Source organism: Pinus tabuliformis, chromosome 9 (genome assembly GCF_031772625.1).
Source record: "Pinus tabuliformis cultivar Carrire ecotype Pingquan chromosome 9, CPIR1, whole genome shotgun sequence".
NCBI lineage: Eukaryota > Viridiplantae > Streptophyta > Pinopsida > Pinales > Pinaceae > Pinus > Pinus tabuliformis.
In genome coordinates, this window is record NC_142307.1 from 1,292,581,725 (window position 1) to 1,292,604,347 (window position 22,623).

General features: G+C 40.0%; 1 protein-coding gene across 1 annotated transcript in view; it reads right to left on the minus strand.

Annotated features, from left to right (window-relative positions):
* Positions 1–2,648: 2,648 nt before the first annotated feature.
* LOC149153294 (homeobox-leucine zipper protein HOX32-like) overlaps positions 2,649–22,623 on the minus strand; it is a 218,600-nt gene continuing 198,625 nt past the window's right edge. The window contains exons 18-19 of the mRNA XM_089439722.1: positions 3,082–3,231; positions 2,649–2,963 (exon numbers count right to left, since the gene is read on the minus strand). Coding sequence (XP_089295848.1) covers positions 2,820–2,963; positions 3,082–3,231 — 294 coding nt within the window. The 3' untranslated portion in view covers positions 2,649–2,819. The remainder of the gene's footprint in view (positions 2,964–3,081; positions 3,232–22,623) is intronic.

The following is a 22,623-nucleotide window of genomic DNA, read 5'->3' on the forward strand; positions in this document are numbered from 1 at the left end:
ACGTGGAGGGTAGAGTATCAGTGTTTGAGGTTGAACTTTACCGGGGAGGTTAAGGGAAACATTTAGAGAGGAGATTGCTTCATTTTCGAAGGATTTCGTTGGTGTTCCTTGTAGGCCGTTTTTCTTGCGCAGTTTGGAGGGTGTAGGACCTATTGGAGGTCAAATTTGGGAGGTTGGATTCAAGCCAAACCCTTTCTAGGTTTTTGTGGGTTTTGGCCAAGGAGCTTGGGATTAAAGTTTCAACACTTTTTGATAACTAGAAATGGGGTTTCTTGCAATTCCTTTCCAGCCTGCAGTGTAGTTTCTAGGAGACAATGTAGAGCATTAGAGAAGCAATCAGTTTCCAGCTTTGAGATTATTGTTTATCACCTGGGTTCTGTCAAGCTTGTCCTTGAGGCAAGCTGAGGTGCACTTCTCCATATTATTGTACTTGCTCCATTTCATTAATAAAATGGCTCAACTGGTTCTCATTTCTGGAGTTTATTGAGCATTTGTTGATTGTTTTAATTTTTATGTGTCATAAATCGATTTTGCTTTGCTTATCATTGTTTATATAAGTTTGGAACATTACATACCACTTTACTCTTCAGGGTTATGTTGCGAAGGTTGGAAGAGTTTCTCGAGTCATAGCATTGGCTCCTTGTTGGCATAGTTTCCCAGGTCGTAGCATTGCCTCCCCGCCGGCAGAGTTTCCCAGGTCGTAGCATTGCCTCCCTGCTAGCAGAGGTTTCCCATGTCATAGCATTGGCTCCCACCTGGCAGTGATTTCGGGTGGTAGCAGTGGCTCCTCGATGGATAGAGGGTGGTCGCTGAAACTCCCCTATGATTCTTCTTCTTTAGATTCAAGAATGTTTCAGCAGATAGAGTCGAGCAGAGATGGGACATGAAATGATGGCAGGGTACTTGCGATGTTTACATGATGCAATTGGAATTTCTCCCTAGCCGAGAGGGAGTGTTAATTTTTGGCAGCGCAGTGACAAATTCCAACCATGGGACGAAATTCCTCTTTTAGAAATGACCATTTTTTACTATTGAAGCACTCAATTTGGAAAAGGGAAAATGTATGTTTGAAGAAAATGCTCACATGTGCAAATATGGATAGGTCGGCCTTGATAGGAAAATGGACACCCTTGGAAACCTATAAATACAAGTAACCTCAAGCTCATTTGGACATCACCAAACATCATCTTCTTCATTGATTGGTTCGCACGGGTTTGAGGCTGGGTCAAGAAATTTGGTTCGTACAGGTCCGAAATTACAGGGTCTGAGGCTCACATGCGTTTTAAGGTTTTGGTTTCCGACTGTAGGCTTGACACGAGCAAATTTCGGCTATAACCGCAGGTTTGACATGAGCAGATTTCAGCTATAACCGCAGGCTTGCATGCTTAACAATGCGGTTGGAAGCTCTCAACCGCACACATATCTCTTCCTCCATGTGGTTGGGATCTAGGACTAAAATTTTACATTTGACCGCAGGCAGAGAAAGTTGTCTTTGATCTATATTGATGCTAGGAACATATTTCTGAATGTTATTGGGTCAATTGTACTATCTGTTGAATATTTTATGACAATCTAATAGAAGAAGAATTTCAAAGGATTTTCCCCACAGTGGGTTTTTTTCTGGTCTTTGACCAAATCTAGTGTCTCTTGTTGATGTGTTGATTGTCTCTTTTGCCATTGCATTTACTGTGCTATCTTCAGTGACTATTGATGATTAGAAGGATTAATTATTGTTGAAAAATTACTAATTGAAGAATTGAATTGAGCTAAAGTAATTGAAATAGCATAGAGCAGTCTGAAAATTAATGCATACTTATAGCAGTGGGCAATTATGGCTACAATTATAACTGGATCTTTGCCTTTTTAACTCTATGTAGTTTGATTTATTGTGTCGACCCATTAGCTAGTCGCCACACTCTGCTGCCTAAAGGGTTCCTTCCAAAGATTTTTTGGTTGCAACATACCTGCAATCTACAGAAGACCTTGCAAGATATGGGCACTGTCAAGATTGAGAGCAGCGTATTCAAATGTATTGCAAAAATTACACCACATCTAATGCTGCACTCTATAATCTGGACTCTGCATAGACTCTCTAAGTCCAGCCTCTTATAGAACAGGGACACATACAGGCAGACATGTCGATGAATCGATAACTCAGGCTCTTGAACAGCATTTGAAGTATATTGTACCAAAGGGCTTGAAACTGGAAACTTTACTTCTATCACCTTTGTTAGTTCCCATCCATAAACGGTAATGATCATTATATATTAAAGGCTGGGCATGCTCAATGAAGCCAACTTAACCCCGCATGAAGATACGCTGGGTTAGAGGACCCTGGACACATGATACGGATCTTCCCCTTGGTATTTGATTTTTTTTTTTTTTTTTTTAATTAAACAACGGTTGTTTCACACAAAATTGAAATACGGTAGAATCCCATGGCTGATTTTGTCAGTCTGTTTGAGTGATGTGTCAAGCAATTTATATGGTGCACGATTGCTCACATTTACCATGATAGCAATAGAAATCTAGATTGGTTCCTTGAATTACAAAACAAAGAAAATCCTGAAATCCAAACACAAATCTAAAATAGAAAAAGCAGCACAAAATACTTGTTAAATCATTGGGAATTGGCTCGAACAACCACCTTTTTAGCTATGGAATTTGTCCAGTAAACTATATTCATTATAAGTACCACGTTTATGATGGTTTTTTATGTCAGAAACCAAGCTACTCATGCAAAAAGTATTAACAATCTGGCAATATATATGGAGTGGCCATTACTGAGAAGGGTCTGTAACAGTTCCTATAAAACTGAATCAAAATGACCAATTGACGAACATGAAAGCAACACATGGCATGCTTTCATTGTCATTGGCTACACTCCATGCCATCGCTCTCTCGTAAGCAACGGGTCGACCCATACTTGAAAGGCGAATTCCAGCTGGGAGGTATGCAAATCCCTGCATTCAAGAGCGAATAATGCTTTCAGTTTATACGATCATATTCATGATATTTTCTAGATCCAGCATTTATAGCAGAAGATTTTAAAGCCAAAATTCAAAATAGGCGGTTTCTTACCTGCTGCATAACTTTGGTAATATCTGAATAAGCATTTTTCTTTTCTGTTTCATCTAGAGTCTGATCCCACCTCAGGTCATGTAAACCTCCAGATGTAGTCTCCAGCATATCTAAAGCTGCTTCATTTGCAAATATGAATTCTGGTAATGACTGCACACCGAAAAGAACAGTTCTATTATTGAGCCTCACAAAAGAAATGGAACAAGCCGTCAAAGGGCTCGAAATATAACCTATGATTACTAACCTGAATATGCACAATCAGATGATAAACAGATGCACTCTCTGGAAAAAGCAAGCCAAGTCTACGAAGCCATAACACAGCAATGTTTTGCATCACAATTTTAAATACTCTATGTATGACCTAATATATGTCCAAATCATATAGATCACACATACTTAAAACAAAGTTTGATTAAGGCTTTTAAACTAGCCTCCATATTGGCCAGAATTTATCTGAGACCTGTAATACTTAAATTGTTGGTATTGTCCCATGAACTATCCTTGAAAGACTCCTCTAAAAATCGATTCATATCTGAATTTATTTGAAAACAACGTCTTCATATTTCAAAGTTAAATGTCGATCCAGTCATGTGCACAACTGAACAGATACTTGTAGCATAAGATACATATTCGAATCCATTTTGTAAGGTCTTAAAAATGATCTATGAAGTATTTCAACTAGTGGAGAAAGCCACCAGTGATGAGACTTGTTCATAGTTGGCTTAGCCAACAATGTCTTAAATCTGTAATTTTATATTTTGTATATATCACCTACCTCAACTACCAGATGTAAATGTATCGAGGGAGACTTAGTCAAATATGTCTAACTGACCTGTTAGATTTTTTGCTGTTTAGCTCAGATAGCTTTCTCCAGAGTGTCAGAGTGCACAAGGTAAGTGCTAGGAGATTGAAAAGTGTATTATCGAAACAATTCTCTGAAGAGCAGTTTGAGATTTTAGAGGGAAGACAGATTCATGAGAAAGTTGGGATAGTTCAAGAAACACTTTATTCAATCAAAGTCGAGAACAAAAGCTTGATGGTAATTAAAGTGGGCCTATCCAAAGCATATGATCTGGATTGGATCATCATATAATTTGTAATCTATCTTGGGACATTCTGGGTGGAAAAATTGGAGGAATTGGCATGTAGGGTATTAATTTTTGTAGCATCTGACAAGTGTTCTACTATCGTTTTGTGTCTAAGAGACTAAGGAACACAAAATCTCCAAAACCCAGAAAATGTTTCTCAAGATAAGCTTGTGAAACATCTTAATTAAATTAATTAGTCAGTGATTAAAAATTCGCTAAGACTAACTTAGGAAAATTGGTTAATTAAAGCTAATTAATTAAGGAAATTGACTTATGCTTTAGAGACTTCCAAAAGTGACTTGGATCAAGTTTAAGATAATCTTAGTCATTGATGGTGATCTAATCATAGTCGTTGAAGCCCTAGCGAGAGATTATAAGAGCAGGTCGATGGGATGGAGAGAAAAACAAGAGAGAGAGCGATTTATCCAGACAATGCAAATTTCCCAATTCACATTGATTCAGTGAGGGGAGAATTTGAGCCTATGGAGAAGCATCAATAGGAGGGAGCAACAGGAGGAGAATTTTGGAGATTTTTCCAATATCTCTCTAGTGCCAGTTTGGCAGGAGAGAGGAGGTCGAATATTTCTACAAAGGGCTGTACAACCAACCCCAATGTGAGTTGTTGGAGAGAGGTCATTTCAGTTGTTGGAAGCCGGAAAGATCATCCGAGAAGCAGAGTGAATGAACTATGGCATAGGAGAATGGGACATCTACACCATGGAGTGTTAGTTTTTGGTAGCATCGGAAGTGCTCCAGCCTTGAAAATTGGTGGAGAGGCTAAGACATGAGTTCTAAAGAACCCATAAACCATTTGGTGAAATTCCACCCGTATTGTATTTTATTAAAATAATTAATATTTTTAATGGAGTTCTTAAGTCTAAACTTGGGGAAATTAAAATGTTAATGGGTATTAATCAAAATATGGGTGAGAATGATCTAGAAGGCAGATAAAGTCATGTTTTAATCTTAGCCGTTGATTAGAGACTTAATCTTGGCCGTTGAAGACTCAACAGGAAAAATATAAAATGGAGGCTTGGGGTTCATTTGGAAATACACACAGAGAGATTGAGGAAATCGATTTTCTGAGATGAGAAGTTCTTAGAAGGAAAATCAATTGGGGAGACCTTGCAGCTGAGGGGTAGACAGAATCCAGGAGAAAGAATTTCCAGAAAATACAAAATAGAGAGGCGGAGAGAGCTTGCAGAGAGGCAGCGCAGTAGCTGGGAGAGATGATGCAGAAAAGTTGCTTGTCACGTAGAATCCAGAACTGTTGGAATAGCCAAAACTGTCAGGAACTGCCGGAAGTGTCGGGAACTACTGGAACAGCCGAGAGAGGTGACGCACAGGCAGTGTAGTAACCGAGAAAGCTGACGCAGAAAAGTTGTCTGCCACGCAAAATCCAAAGCTGCAGGAACAGCTGAAACTGTCAGGAACTGCCAAGAACTATCGGAACAGTCGGGAGAGTTGACGCAGAGGGCAAAGAAGGTGATGCAGAGCCAGTGTAGAAATAGCCGGGGTTAGCCAGTCTTGTGCCAGATCAGCCGGAATTCTGTCGGGTGAAGTGAGGTAAAACTCACTCATATTTTCCGCCCGTATTTTCTCTGTAAAGGATTGCTAGATGAGCATCCTAGATTTGTATTCAGATATTTCTCTTGCATAATAATAAACCCTCTCAGCTGCTGCACCGGTTTTCCCGCATTGGGTATTTCCAGGGACTATTGTGTCCAAAAATAAGTGTGTCCTATGTATCTTCTTTTTTGCTCTGTTTTCTGTTTCATGAGATCAAATATTTAATTAGTGTAGGCCGCAGAAGTAATTTTCTTCAGTATTCAGAAGAATAACTTGGTTAATGTATATTAAAAATCAAGTACGTGAAGTAGATTCAAATTTGCTACAGTAGGGGTTCTTTCAGTGTAGGAATTTTCACTTGGTATTAGACCATTGATTTTGAAACAGGAAGAGCAAATCTAGTGCTAAGCAGTGAGGCCGAAAGATGCACTTGGCAACAATTCGAATCCCCTTGAAGGGATTGCACAGTCCTTGCCGGAAGCATATTCAAGGAGATCTCTCTCTGAGTGAGATGGCAGAGAGGTACGATTTCCAGTTCATGAGTCTGCATAGGTTGAGGGAGTGACGCAGAGCCTCAGCGCAGTGCTTAAAGGTCGCAGTTTTTGTCAGGGCAGAAATCCGCTGGAAAAGAACAAAGACACGTAGAAGAGGAATTTTCTCCTTAGAGAACTTTTCGCCAGAAAGTTCGAATTTCTCACTTGCTGAGTAGTGCTAAGTAGTGACTAGAGGAGTCGATTCAACAGTTGGGTGAGATGGCATCGCATCAGCTCAGTGATGAGGACAGGTTGGAAGGTGCTTCCAACTATGTCATATGGAAGACCGAAATCTTAGTTGTTCTGGACGAATATGATCTCGAGGCCTACGTCAAAAAAACTACGATCAAAAGAAAAAATACAAAGTCGAGCAAGGGAAGGCAAAGAGGCTCATTCTCGATGGAGTTCGAGATCATGTGGTCTCACACTTGCAGGGCAAGGATACAGCTTGGGAGATGTGGGAAGCCTCGTCTTCTCTCTATGAAGGCTCTTCCGAATAGTGGAACATGTATTTAGAACAGAAGTTGCAGAGGACCTTGATGCAGAAAGGAGAAGGGGTGAACCTCTATCTTCAACGTCTTCAGGACACTAGAGACCAACTTGCTGCAGTGGACCAACCACGATGGTGAGGATAGCTTTGAATGGAGTCTCGGATAAATGGCAAGTTTTTGTCCAAAGCATATTGGGCAAAGAAAAACTAACTTCATGGGAGGAGATGTGGGCGCCTCTTCAACAGGAGGAGTTAAGGAGGAACCTAGTGAAGGTCAACCTCAGTGGCAGCGGTGGTAGTGGCACAAAGACGAAGGAGGAGAAGGAGAACGCAGCTCTAGCATCAAAGGGACAACAAAAGCCGAAGCGAAAGAAGGACATTTCGAAGGTGAAATGTTTCAGTTGTGGCGAGTTGGGCCACTATGCATCCCAGTGTCCTTTGAAGGAAAAGAACAAGGATGAGAAACATGATCCTAAGCTGCTTCAGCAAAATTGACAAGGATGAGTTTTCCATGAGTGCCCACGCGTCTCCAGGAGGGAGATGGGGCGATATTGAGTTGTAGTCGGAGGACTACATGAGGGCCGGATCCTTGAGGAGTCCACCTCTTAGATCAATTCCTTGCTACGAGAGCCCAAGATTCAGTAGTAGCGAGATGTACTTAGTGTCAAATGATGCAGTGGATTGTTTGGAGGACAAATGCAATGGCTTGGGACTAGAGACTGATCAACGCAGAGCAAAGTTGGCAGCCGTGCAAATGACACAGTGCAGAAGTCAACAATAAAGCAAAAGATTCAGAGGGTCAGCAACAGTCAAACTCCAACATTCATTGTATTATGGTGAACACAGTTAAGTTTAGTTAATTTTGGACGTTTTTCAGTTGCTTCTCTCAGCAATTGACTTGCAGTATGAATGCAGTGTTACCAGTGGCAGTGCTAGCAGCATACCAGATGCAATGTTTGAGAGGGCGTTGTAGTACAGATGCAGCACTGACAGTGGCAATGTCATGGGCAGCAACACAGTGTTGGTGGCAACAACAGTGCAAGAAGGAGGTGCTTCAGAAACAGAGCAGCATGCAGGTGGACATTGTTGCTAGAGCACTTTCCTCACTAAGAGGGAGTGTTAGTTTTTGGTAGCATCAGAAGTGCTCTAGCCTTGAGAATTGGTGGAAGTGCTCTAGCCTTGAAAATTGGTGGAGAGGCTAAGGCACGTGAGTTCTAAAGAACCCAAAAACTGTTTGGTGAATTCCACCCGGATTGTATTTTATTAAAATAATTAATATTTTTAATGGAGTCCCTAAGTATAAACTTAGGGAAATTTAAATATTAATGGGTATTATTCAAAATATGGGTGAGAATGATCTAGAAGGCAGATCAAGTCATGTTTTAATCTTAGCCATTGATTAGAGACTTAATCTCGACCGTCGAAGACTCAACAGGAAAAGTATAAAATGGAGGCTTGGGGTTCATTTGGAAATACACAAAGAGATTGATGAAATCGATTATCTAAGGTGAGAAGTTCTCAAGAAGAAAATCAATTAGGGGGATCTTGCAGTTGAGGGGCAGAGAGAATCCGGGAGAAGGACTTTTCGGAAAATAGAGAACAAAGAGGCGTAGAGAGCTTGCAAAGAGGCAATCCAGTGGCCGGGAGAGCTGGTGCAGAAAAGTTGCTTGTCACGCAGAATCTAGAATTGTCGGAACAGCCGAAACTACCGAAACTGTCGGGAGAGGTGACGCAGAGGAAGTGCAGTAGCCGGGAGAGCTGACGCAGAGGAAGTGTAGTCGCCGGGAGAGCCGACGCAGAAAAGTTGTTTGTCACGCAGAATCTAGAACTGTCAAAACTGTCAGGAACTGTCGGAACTACAAGGAGAGCTGAATCAAAGGGTAGAGAAGGTGACGCAGAGCCAATGCAGAAATAGTCGGGTTTAGCCAGTCTTGTGCTGGATCAACCAGAATCCTGCCGGGTGAAGTGAGGTAAAACTCACTCAGATTTTCCGCCAGTATTTTCTTTGTAAAGGATTGCTAGATGAGCATCCTAGATTTGTATTCAAATATTTCTCCTGCATAATAATAAACTCTCAGAGCTTCTGCACTGGTTTTCCCGCATTGGGTTTTTCCGGGGACTATTGTGTCCAAAAATAAGTGTGTCCTGTGTATCTTGTTCTTTGCTTTGTTTTCTATTTCATGAGATCAAATAGTTAATTAGTGTAGGCTACAGAATTAATTTGCTTCAGTATTCAGAAGAATAACTTGGTTAATGTATATTAAAAATCAAGTAGGTGAAGTAGATTCAGATTTGTTGTAGTAAGGGTTCCTTCAATGTAGGAATTTTCACATGGAGCACTTAAGATGCTCGGGGAGACAGTGACAAGTGTTCCAAAAGTAAGTATGGAACACAATGATGTGTGTAGGGGGTGCATACTTGGGAAATAAGCTAAGGAAACATTCCTAAGAAGTGATAATAGATCAGAAGGTGTGTTATAGCTTATACACTTAGATATTAGTGGCCCTATGTCCACTAGATCTCTCAAAGGGTATGAGTACTTCGTCACCTTCATCAATGACTATTCTAGGAAAACCTGGATCTACTTGAAGACCAAAGGCGAGGTCTTTCGTTGCTTTGAAGAGTTTAAGGCTCTAGTAAAGAATGCGATAGGCAAGAACATCAAAGTGCTCCACTTAGATAACGGATGAGAGTACACAGACAACAACTTCATAGGTTTTTGTGCAAAGGAAGGCATAAGGAGGGAATGGACAGCTCCGTACAATCCACACTAGAATGGGGTAGCAGAGCGAAAGAACATGTCTATATTTGGGGTAGTAAAGGCTATGTTGTATGACCAGGATTTGCCCAAATTCCTATGGACAGAGGCATGAAGCATGGTGATGTATATCCAAAACAGGGTTCCTCACGAGGCATTGGGATTCGGGAAAGATAACACTAGAAGAAGTCTTCTTAGGGAAGAAGCTAGAAGTGAGTCACATCAGGACCTTTGGCAGTATATCCTACAACCATATACCAGATGAGAAATGTATTAAACTAGATCAGATTGCAGAGAAGGGGTTCTTTGTTGGGTATAGTGAAACTCAAAGGCATACAGGATCTATATTCCTAGCGGCAAGAAGATTGTTGTGAGAAGGGACGTGAAGTTCATGGTTGACCGAGCCTTTTAGAAATCTTGTGAGTTGCCAACAAGCGATCAAAGTGAGCTAGCAGAAGCTCCATTGGTCCAGCAGCAGGGGCCACAACAGAGATAGATGCAACAACAACAACAAGGATAGTCAAAAGGATCTAGTACAGTTACCAATACCACCACAACCTCAGGTGCAGGAGATTTTGTAAGTTTGCAACAGACGAAGTAGGAGAGACAAGATGAGGAGTTGGTCAATCCTCCCACCACTAATGGTCGAACCAGAAAAGAAGTTCGTCAGACACTGAGGGATGCAAAGGAGTTCATAGGAGCTACTAGGATGAACAAGAGAGAACGTAGACAACTAGACAAGTACCAAGCATTGGTGGCAGAAGTTGTTGAACCTTCCAGCTATCAGGAGACCGCACAACGTCAGGTGTGGATGGATGCCATGGTAGAGGAGTATAGCTCTATCATGACAAATGATGTTTGGGAGGTAGTGCCTAGACCTATGGCTAGGTCGGTTGTGGGCTCTCAGTGGATCTATAAGATCAAGTACACTACAGATGGTAGCGTGGAGAAGTACAAGGCTAGGTTCGTGGCAAAGGGGTATGCACAAAAGGAAGGCATAGACAATAAGGAGACCTTCGCCCCAGTTTCCAGATACACCTCCATCCAGTCAATGATATCTCTAACAGCGCAGATGGGATGGTAGATTCACCAGATGGATGTCAAAGCAACATTCTTGAATGGAGTGATAGAGGAAGAGGTATACATTGAACAGCCAGAGGACTTCGCGACAAATGAGAAGGGCACACATGTTTGCAGACTGAAGAGAGCACTATACAGGCTCAAATAGGCTCTCGGGCCACGGGGCATGGTATGGTCGGATTGACATCTACTTGCAGCAAATGGGATTCGTTAAGAGCAATGCAAATCTTAACCTTTACTATCTGATGGTAGAGGGTGAGCCACTCATCCTAGTTTTATATGTGGATGATCTCTTCTTGATAGGATCATCAAGGCTCATAGAGGATTGCAAGAGGAACTTGGCAGCAGAGTTTGACATGAAGGGATTTGGGACTGATGCATTACTTCCTAGGCCTAGAGGTATGGCAGAAGGACGGGGAGATCTTTCTTGGTCAAGGGCGATATACTACAAAGATTCTGAAGAGATTCAGGATGCAGGGCTACAGGCCTATGTTCACGCCTATGATTATGAACTAAAGAAAGATCGATGCATCAGAGGTCGAGGACATGACCCAACCTTGTATAAACATCTCATCGGTTCCCTCATGTATCTAGTCAACACCAGGCCAGATATCTGCTTCGCGGTCTATACTCTCAGTCAGTTTATGGTGGGACCGAAGAGAGTGCATTAGATAGCAGCGAGGCACATACTGAGGTATTTTCGTGGCACAATCGAGTATGGGTTGAGGTATATCGAGGTGATGGTGTCAGGTTATGTGGTTTCACAGATGCAGATTGGGTAGGCAATTCAATGGATTGGAAGAGCATATCAGGGTGTTTCTTCAACATTAATCAGGGGTTGTATCTTGGTGTAGCAAGAAGCAGAAGTCTATGGCACTCAACTCTGCAGAAGCAGAGTACATGGCAGCCAGCATGGCTACATGCGAAGCTATATGGCTTCAGAAACTGCTAGTGAGTTTGTTCAATCAAAAGATGGAGACGACCAGTATCTACTGTGACAATCAGAGTTGCATCAGGCTCTCTGAGAATCTAGTGTTTCATGATAGGTCAAACATGTAGACATACAATTCCACTTCATCAGAGATTGTGTGCAGAGTGGATCAATCCAGCTACAATATGTTTCCACAAAATAGCAGATGGAAAATATACTCACGAAGGCTCTAGGGAGAACCAAGTTTGTCTATTTTAGAGAACAAAGAATACCTTCAAAGGTAGTATCTCTATGGAAGCATGATCTGATGTGATCAATGGACAGTTGCAGTGATAGCAGCAGTGCATATGCAGATCAATTTCGGCAGAGTTAGTTGCAATTAGTACACGTGGGACAGTTGCAGAACTAGTTGTAGTGAAACAAGCAGTGTGAATTTTCAAGTTACAGTATGCAGGTGTAGTTCCAGCCACATAGGTTTCCCAGCACAGAGCTACACAGTCCAATTTCCAGTTCAGGAGGACAATGTGAATTGCCAGAAGGGAGGAAAGAGATTTCCCTTAGGGAAATCTAGACTCAAAGGGAATCTAGCTTTAGAGGGAGCAACCCTATGGAAGCTAGCGCTTCAGAGTCTGGGGAGATTAGACTCATTCTTGCAGTAATTGCAATAGTAGTGCAGAGGTAGCAACAAAGTAGTAACAACAACAGTGTGAATAGATCAGAGTTTGCGCAGTAGCATGATGGAAAATGTTTTCTTCACAGGGATTTCCAATGACAGGGAGATTGGTCTTGGAGAAGTGGAGGAAGTCAGTCAAACATCAGCGACGCAAGTTTATCCAGAAGGAAGCTATAATGGAGAAAACACCTTCCTCGCTAAGAGGGAGTGTTAATTTTTGTAGCATCAGATAGGAGTTCTAGTCTCAATTTGCTTCTAAGAGACTAAGGAACACAAGATCTCCAAAACCCAAAAAAGGTTTCGCGAGATATGCTTGTGAAACACTTAATTAAATTAATTAGCTAGTAATTAAAAATTCCTAAGTAACTTAGGAAAGCTAGTTAATTAAGGAAATCAACTTATGTTTAGAGACTTCCAAAAGTGACTCGGATCAAGTCTAAGATGATCTTAGTCATTAATGGGGATCTAATCATGGTCGTTGAAGCTCCAGTGGGAGATTATAAGAGTAGGTTGATGGGATGGAGATAAAAACAAGAGGGAGAGCGATTTATCCAGTCAGTGTGAATTTTTCCAAGTGCATAGTGAATCAGTGAGGGAAGAATTTGAACCAGTGGAGGAGGATCATTAAGAGGGAGCATCAGGAGGAGAATTCCAGAGAGTTTTCTAGTATCTCTCTAGTGTCAGTTTGGCAAGAGAAAAGTGGTCGAATATTTCTGCAGAGAGGTCGTTTCAGTTGCCAAACGCTGAAAAGATCATCCGGGAGGCAGAGCGAAATTTTCTAGAGGCGGTGGGAGGTAGGATGGCTCACCAGGAGCCAGCTAGCAGGCAGTGTGAATTAATTTCAGGCCAAAAGTGCGCATTTCCTTAGGCAGTGTGAGTAGGCCAGTGGAGCGCCAGTTCATTTTCAGAGGGCGAAAATTCTCTCCCAATTATTTTACCAGTACATTTGCTGGAGGATTGCACACTGGGCATCCAAATTATTATACTCATAATTTTGTTGCATAGTAAAAAAATAAATCCTCATCTACTGCACTAGTTTTCCCTACGAGGTTTTTCTAGGGACATTAATCCAAAAATATTATGTTGATTTTTATTGTGTGAACATCAATGTTCTAGTTTATTTTCTGCAACATTTTATGGTCAATAATGCAATTGTGAGTTATTCGTTAATTCCCATAAACAATTAAATTGCTAACAATTAGGAGAATAATATCTAGTGATTATGACTAAGGAATTTTCAGATATGGCCTATTTCAATCGCAGGTTCTAGTTTGAAAAATTGGGGTATAGAACCTTCTAGAGCCATTTTGAGGCATCAAATGACATTTTTGGGGTTGGAGTGTGTGGAACTTGCATCCACACCCTTGACATTGATCTACACACCGAGACCTTTTGAGCTGTGAGAAAATTACTTCAATTGGGAAGTGAATTTGTCCAAGTCCTACTAATGCTATGTAATTAATCATAATGTTAAATTCTTAAAGTTTTATTTAATTTTTTAGCATTACCTTTAATTGTTTTAGGATGCTTGAGAGTGGTTCTAACCGATGCTCTTGATTAAATTCTAGTTCCATACCCTACTACATGACAGAATCGAATGGAAACATTGGAATCCCCCAAATTCTGAAATCTTGAGATTGTTAAGTTTGTTGGATTTTGAGTGGGATCTAAAATTCTACTTTCTCCATATGAAGTTCGATGAGGTTAGAACCACTCTCAAGCATCCTAAAACAATTAAAGGTAATGTTAAAAAATTAAGTAAAACTTTAAGAATTTAACATTATGATTAATTACATAGCATTAGTAGGACTTGGACAAATTCACTTCCCAACACTTGAAATCCCTTCTTGTTGAAATATGTAACTAGGTTTGGTCTTCATAATGACATATGTAATCATGATTTTATGTATTTAATGTGAAAAGAAAAATAAATTCATTATTGTTGTTCGTGAGGAATGGGTTTTATGCTCAAGGGATTTATTTTATAGGTCAAGCACCCATAGAGTGCTTCTAGGTTTGTCATAAAGTCAATTGAGTCATTGTCATGTATTGAAGACCTATTTGGGCATGTTACATATTGTAAAGGAAAAATTTATTGAGTCAAAGTAAAGTCAAAAGACCCTCCAAGACCTTGTCATGGCGCAAAGATCAGGTAGGTCTACATAAAGGGACAAGTCGGCCTAAAGATAGAAATCTGTACCCCTCAAAAGCCTATATATAAGAAGGACCTCAACCTCATTTGGATACACTCTCAAGCAATTTCGATCTCCTCAATATAGCAGCTGGAAAAGGATGGAGAAGAAGAAGAACAAGAACAAGATCGAAGTTTGGGCCTCTCTCTCTCTCTCTCTCCTTTTGTTAGGGTTTCTATAGTTATTGGGCAAGACAAAATTCTGAAGTTGCATCGAATCAGTGAAGATGCATTGAAGTTGTGAAGCTGTAGCTAGGTCGAAGATGTAAATCTGCAGGAGAGGTCGAAGTTGCAGTAGAATTTGTTAGTCGAAGTTGCAAAAGAATTTGTTGTGCAGAAGAATTTGCTGGAGGTTGAAATTACAAGAGTTGTTGAGGAACTGCTAGAAAGAAAGCTCATCAAGGGACTTGGTCTTGGAGGGTCTTGGTCAAGGGTCATAGGTCTTGGAATTCATCAATTGAATATTCTATAAGAAGAGAAAAATTCTTGTGGGTTTTCCTCTCAAGTGGAGAGGTTTTGGCCCTGGCTGATCACCTATATCTTGTGTCCTCTTGTCTCACTATTCTTTATGGTTTGGTAGTTGTTTGATGAAAAGAACACAATAATAATTAAGGTGAAAAATAATCTAATCAAGATAAGCAAAAATACATCACAAGCAATTATCAAAGTAAGAGAAATCACATAATCTAGCTGCCCTAGATTTCTCAACACGGTATCAGAGGTAAGGTGACAAAACAAGGAAAGGCAGCTTAAAGAAGGAGACTCAAGGGTCAAAGCACTAGAAGATCATCAAGAGCATCAATCATCAAAAAGGACCACTCATCTCAAAGGCACCACAAGAACAAAGATAACAACATCATCTTGAAGGAAGTTACTAAAGAAGACCTCAAAACCCTAGTTTGTTTAGAGAAGGATTCTACACTTGAAGCATTCTTGGGAACCTCGCACAATCATCACCTCGAGAAGAAGGAGACCTCAAAGACCCTACCTCTACTCAAAGAAAGGACTACAAATTGAAGCATCTTTAAGTCTCTACATCCAAGAGAAGCAAGAAGAAGTTTTGCCATCATCATCAAGGAATCAAGGTGATCTCCCTCTTCTTAAGTCAAGTATCACTTTTGAAGCAAGACATCTTCATCAAGAAGACGTCTTCTATCAACATCATCAAGAAAAATATCAAGATGAAGATATTGTCATCAAGAAGCATCTTCACTTGATAAGTAAGTACTTTTATATATATGACTGAATCTGCTATCAAAATGACTTCATTTTGCAAGGAAAGCAACAATTTGGTTGGGTCATCAAACTTTCTTGCATGGAAGAAGAGGACAAATTTGATCCTCATAAAAAATGACATCATTAATCATGTTAAGGGTTCAATCACTAAACATCCAAAGGAAAAATCTCAAGTTCTTGCAAAGTACAAGAAAGGGGAAGTGATGGCTCAAAGGATCCTTATAGAATCCATCAAAGATCCCCTCATACCCTATGTATCAAAGTTGGAGACATCAAAAGAAATATATGAGAAGCTAGTAGAATTATTCTCCATAAGTACTGTTGGAGAAGTGATATCATTAAGACAAGAACTCTAAAAGATGAAGATATCAAAGGAAGATGGAATAGCCTCATACTTTATGAGGGTATCAGAAATAAGAGACCAACTACAAAAATTGGGAGAAATAATGTCCGATAAAGAATTGACCACCATAGTGCTCAATGCACTACCAAAGGAATGGGGCAACTTTACATCAAGCATCTACAGAAAGAAGGAAGCTACCCATTATGTAAGATTGAAGAAACTAGGTTGAAGCCAAATGGTGACGTGGGATCAAATGAACAAATTCAAACATTCGCTGCCATGGCTAAGAGAAAAGGAAAGTTTGGGAAGTTTGGTCCTCAGAAAAAGAAGAAGAATATGTTAAAGATCCAATGCTATGGCTATCAAGAATATGGGCACTACAAGAGAGATTGTCCAAAATTCAAGAAGGACAACAAAAGGAAAGAAAGAAATGAGGTTCATATCATTGAAGAAGTGGATGAACCTAATGAGAAGAAATCCAAATGGATAGATCTTCACTATTAGGGTTTCTCCAATACATAGCAAGGAGAAGTGGGAGGTGAAAGGCCTCCACCATGGAAGTCAAGATGAGAAGCATTATGACGAGATGCATCTTAGTAGAAGATGGCATCATACTAGAAGCATATCGTCGAAGCAAGAGCTCATGATATCACTAGAAAAGTTTGAAAGAATAGCTGAAGTAGAAGTCTACATGGATGAAACAATCATCATATAAAGGAAGTAGCTCTTGGCAACCTCGTTGAAATCATGTGTAGTGCTTATGTTTGAAAGAAATTCCTCTAGCATGATAGAAAGAATTCATCAATCATCATCATCATGAAAAAGGAGCTTCTTCCGGATGAGGATAATTTAGATCCTTTGTTGGAATCTTCATTAGAAGGTTCGCCTCTCTTGGAGGAAGCAAGCGTCTAGCTAAGAATTCCACCTTCTACGGGATTCATTGTTTAGAAGGATGATGGCATGGTCACAAAGGAGTGCAGCATGTCGAGATGGTTGAAGTACTCTCAATCAAGGAAAGGAAGTTGCTGAAGGAAGCCTAGATGACCAAAAGAAGGAAAGAGGTATGTATGCATGTATTTAATAGAGTCATATCGTCATATGGTTACATGGGTAAATGCTCTATCTCATGAGCATGATCAAATAAAAGGGATCTCCTCCTTTGGAAATATGCATGAAGGCATGGTTCACATATTGACTAGATGAAATCAACATAATATTACCTCATATGGAATATGAGGTGTTTGGAAAAGATGAAGGAACTATGGATGGGAGTTCCTAGGAAGCAATATGTGAAGAAAGAAAGAAGAGATCGTGAGAGATGCAACTATGATCACATAAGGAATCAACATCCGATGACTAGAAGAATTTGGTATGATATCTCCATGGGAAAGGTATGAAGACCTTGATAAGGTCTGAAAAGAAAGAAGATCCTTAACATTGGAAATCTCGGAGATATGTCTATGACTATGTCGTATGTTGCAAGAAGCAGATGTCATGATGAAAGGCCATTACAAAAGGTAACTTTGATTTGATGTTCATTTTTTATTTTTGAACAACATCTGGTTGGGTTGATACATGGCTACTGAAAGAGAGTTGCAAATGTCACCTACAACTAGCCCTCATGTAGTTGGATGAAAAATTCTAAAGGAAACATATCTTGGAAGAGGCAGTTGTATGAAGAAAAGTCGGATGTGGATTAGAAGATCACTTTCCGATGAAGAAAATGATGACATGACGGCATGGTTGTGAAGGAAAGTGATGGAAGGCCGATTCCCTACGAAGAAGTCCCAAAAGATGAAGGCTCCATAATGATAAAGATGAAATTCATGACATTAGAAGGAGGATCTCTTCAAGCAGCTAAAGGTCCCATGATCTCCACCAAAAGCAGAAAGTTGTTGGAAGCAAGTCCCTGGTTAAGAGGGAGCTTGTGTACATTCCTTTTTATTCAAATGGTATATTTTCCCTGATTAAGAGGGAGAGATAGACACATCATTCTTGTATTCATATTGTGAAGAAATAATGGAGGATTGGGTAAGCTTCTAGCATCCACTGCTCTTTGAGGATGTGGTAGGGAATCCAAGATAAGAATAGTCCTGAAAGGACATACCCTGTGAACACCCAGGTGGGGTATGTACCTTGAGAGATAATGATGATGGTCACTGTCAGTCATTGGTCTTGCCAACATTGTGCTATGATCTTGTGGAGAGATAGAGTTGTTAGTCAAGGCCTTGCAATGTGACAATGATGGTTGGTATAATGCTAAACAGATGGCTTATCATTCCAACTCTTCTTATGAGAATTCTTCAGATTGAGAATGTCTAAGCACCTTGTATGGATTATGAATACCTCCCTAGTTAAGAGGGAGTGTTGAAATATGTAACTAAGTTCGGTTTTCATAATGACATATGTAATCATGATTTTATGTATTTAATGTAAAAAGAAAAATAAATTTATTATTGTTGTTCTTGAGGCATGGGTTTCATGCTCAAGGAAATTTATTTTATAGGTCAAACACCCATTGAGTTCTTCTAGGTTTGTCTCAAAGACAATTGAGTCATTGTCATGTATTGAAGACCCATTTGGACATGTTACATATTGTAAAGAAAAAAATTATTGAGTCAAAGTAGAGTCAAAAGACCCTCCAAGACCTGGTCATGGCGCAAAGATCAAGTCAGCGTACATGAAGGGACAAGGCCTAAACATAGCAATTCATACCCCTCAAAAACCTATATATAAGAAGGATCTCGACTTCATTTGGATACACTCTCAAGCAATTTCGATCTCCTCAAGATAGAAGCTGGAAAATGACAAAGAAGAAGAAGAACAAGAACAAGATCGAAGTTTTGGGCTCCTCTCTCTCTCTCTCTCTCTTCTTAGTGTTTCTACATTTTTTGGGCAAGACAAAATTCTGAAGTTGCATCGAAGTTGTGAAGCTACATCGAAGTTGTTAAGATGCAGCTAGGTCGAAGTTGTGAAAGGTCGAATCTATGAATTTGCTAGAGAGGTCGAAGTTGCAGTAGAATCTGTTGGTCGAATTTGTTGGAGGTTGAAATTGCAAGAGTTGTTGAGGAACTGCTAGAACGAAATCTCATCAAGGGACTTGGTCTTGGAGGGTCTTGGTCAAGGGTCATAGGTCTTGGAATTCGTCAATTGAAGATTCTATAAGAAGAGAAGAATTCTTGTGGGTTTTCCTCTTAGGTGGAGAGGTTTTGGCCCTGGCTGATCACCTATATCTTGTGTCCTCTTGTCTCACTGTTCTTTATGGTTTGGTAACTATTTAATGAAAAGAACACAATAATAATTAAGGTGAAAATAATCTAATCAAGATAAGGAAAATTACATCACAAGTAGTTATCAAAGTAAGAGAAATTACATAATCTAGCTGCCCTAGATTTCTCAACACTTCTAACATTTCTTAGTTTCCCTTACCCGCACTCCAAAACCTTTCAGAGCTCAAAACCTATGAAGGAGTTGCATGAGAATGAGGAAAAACATCGATTTTAAGAAGTTGTGGATAACTTTTTCACCAGACACATTTCTGAATTTTGGGACATGAGAAGGGATTGAATTTGACACGAGTCAAACTTGTGTCTTGTGAACATGACACAAGTCAAACTCGTGTCAGACACATGTCATGCACATGTCATGTTTGACACTTGAAATGCATGATAGAAGGGGGGGGGGTAAGTGTTGAGAAGTGGGTAGGGAAAACAGTGTTTTAAATTCTCTTACATGATTACTACTTGTGTAACTCTTCTTGTATATCGTTGTCCTTTATTATTATTTATGAGAAGTACATCAAATAGCAATAAAAAACAATAAGAACAGTGACACAATGATTAGGCTTCAATCCAGGGCTAAAACCCCTCTTCTTGAGGGGAAAAACTTGCAACTCTCTTCTTAAACATTCTTCACTAGATGAGTATACTGACCTTGACAAATATATTTGACCAGAACTGCCTCTCTAGATCAAGACATAGTCATCCTTCCTTGCAGTGCCTTGTAGCACCATGTAGCATTATCATCATGATGTAGTTGTGACACCCATCCGAAGCCTGTTCTTATTCATCTAAAACAGTCCCTTTGTTACCCATCCGATACTGTCTCACTATGACATCTGAATTATTCTGTGGCATCCAAACTGTTCCACTTGACATCTGAATTCTTCTTCTGGAATCCGAACTACTCCACTGTGGCACATACCCGAAACTGTAACTTTGTTTTATGATCCAAAAATCTCAGAGTGATCCGAAATTGTCTCTGCGTTTTGATTCAAGCTTCCTTTATATAGTGGTTGGTGCCTACATTTGAGCCGACCTAAACTATTGAACCGACATGTCTATATATGCAAGCTAACATGTCACATTTGATCACACACACACACACACACACATATATATAGGAGCCGACGTGGAGCTTCTTTTTGCACATGTTGAAGCTGACTTAAGGATGATTGTGCTTGTCTATTTTGGAGGACTTTTACAAGTGTAACAACACTTCATATACATGACTCTGAATTATACATTTATGACAAGATGACAAATCCCTAAAGACATCAAGAAGAAGTCTTTGACATATAATAAAAACTCCTTGCTCATGAAACCCATGATGCAAGTATTACAAAATACATTTTATTATTTTTGTCTTCTTCATTACATAAATTCATAATTACAAGTCATTATGAAGACCAAACCTAGTTACATTCTACAACACTCCCTCTTAACTAGGGAGGTATTCATAATGATCCCTGGTCAGTGGGTCACACTCAATCACTTTGAAGAGATCTCATAAGAAGAGTCGGATTGGTAACCCATATGTTTAGCATCATAGTAACCAACATTGTTTCCATAGCAAGGCCTTGACTGACAACTCTATCTCTCATTAGATCAGAGCACAATGTTGGCGAGACCAATGACTATAGACACCTTCATCATTGTCTCTCAAGGTACATACCCACCCGGGTGTTCACTAAGTATGACCTTCTAGGACTATTCTTATCTTGGGTTCCCAGCCCTCAAAGAATATTGATCCTCTTGCCTACTCTTATCTTGGATGCCCTACACATCCTCAAAGAGCATCGGATGCCAGATGATTACCCAATCCTCCATTCTTTCTTCCCAAGTGAAGACAAGAATGTTGTGTCTATCTCTCCCTCTCAACTAGGGAAGATATGTCCATTCCTGTAAAAGAATGTACCCAAGCTCCTTCTAATCAAGAACTTGTCCAAGCTCCCTCTTAATTAGGGACTTTTCAGATCTCCCTCTTAACTAGGGCCTTCCCTTTTCATCAGCAGCTTCTTCCTCATGGGTCCTTCAGCTGCTCGATCAATTTCTTTCCTTGATGTCATGAAATTCAGTCGGGCTTCTTCCTTGTAGGGCATAGGCCATCGATCACTTTCCTTCTTGGTTCATCAAGTCATTCCTTACTTCATGGAAAGTGGCCTTCTTGGTACATATCTAGAACCTTCTTGATATGGCTACTTCTTTCTCATCATGCTTCTTTCAGGAATTTCCATCCACCACATGAATGCTAGTTGTACTTGTACTTAAAACTCTTGTTCTAGTAGCGTTGCATGAACTCGTCCAGATATTATTCAAGAAATCAAAACATGACATTAAATCAAATAGTACCTTACGAGATGGCTCTTCATCATGACATCTTCCTGTAGGTATCAACATCCTGCATACATGTTGACACATCTCCCAAAGATATCCATTGTCAAGGGTCTCCATCTTTTATAGACTTCCATCAAAGTCTTCATATCTTTCTGGGAGATTTCCTAGTCAAATCTTCTTGGTCTTCTTGGATGTTGATCGCCTCTACCATGGTTGTATATCTTGTGTTCTCTTCCTTTCATCACACATTCTATTCCCAGGAGCTTCCAATCAGAGTTCCTTGATTGTAGTCAACCACCTCATATTTCATATGAGGACATATTATGTTGATTTCATCTAGTGTGAACCATGCCTTTCGACAACCTATTATAGGAGGAGATTCCTATTTCCTTCGATCATGCTTCTCATGACAGAAGTAGTGATCCATGTTACCTGCAACCATACGACATGACATTATAATATTAAACACAAGCATACATACCTCATTTATCTTTAGGTCATCTAGGCTTCTTTCAACAGCTTCCTTGATTGAAGTGACTTCAACCCCTTGATCTGCTTCATCTCTTATGTCATCATAACATCATCCATGAATTCCACAAGTTGGAGTTTCTGATGAAACACTTGCTTCCTCTATAGATTAGTGAACCCTCCGATGAGGATTCTAGCAAATGTTTTCCTTTTTGACTTGATGTATGATGAGCCTTGTCCTGGATGACTTCTTCCTTTCCTTCAATGTCCAATGAGGTTCCCAAGAGCTATATCCTTCATGTTTGACTACCATGGATTTTGTTCCTTTTGTCCTTCATGATTCCCATGGTAATGTTACAAGCTCTTGTTTCTAATGCTTCCATGATGCCGTAATGCATCTTATTATTTATCATGGTCATATCCATAACAAAAGATTTAGGAGCTTATGATAAGACCCTTTTGTGAAGGAGACCATCTCAGACATAGTAGAGATCTGTTACTCCTTCTTCCCTTGGTCTTTTTCTTCGGCTTCCTCCATCTTTCTGGTGATATGAGCTTTCTTTCCAT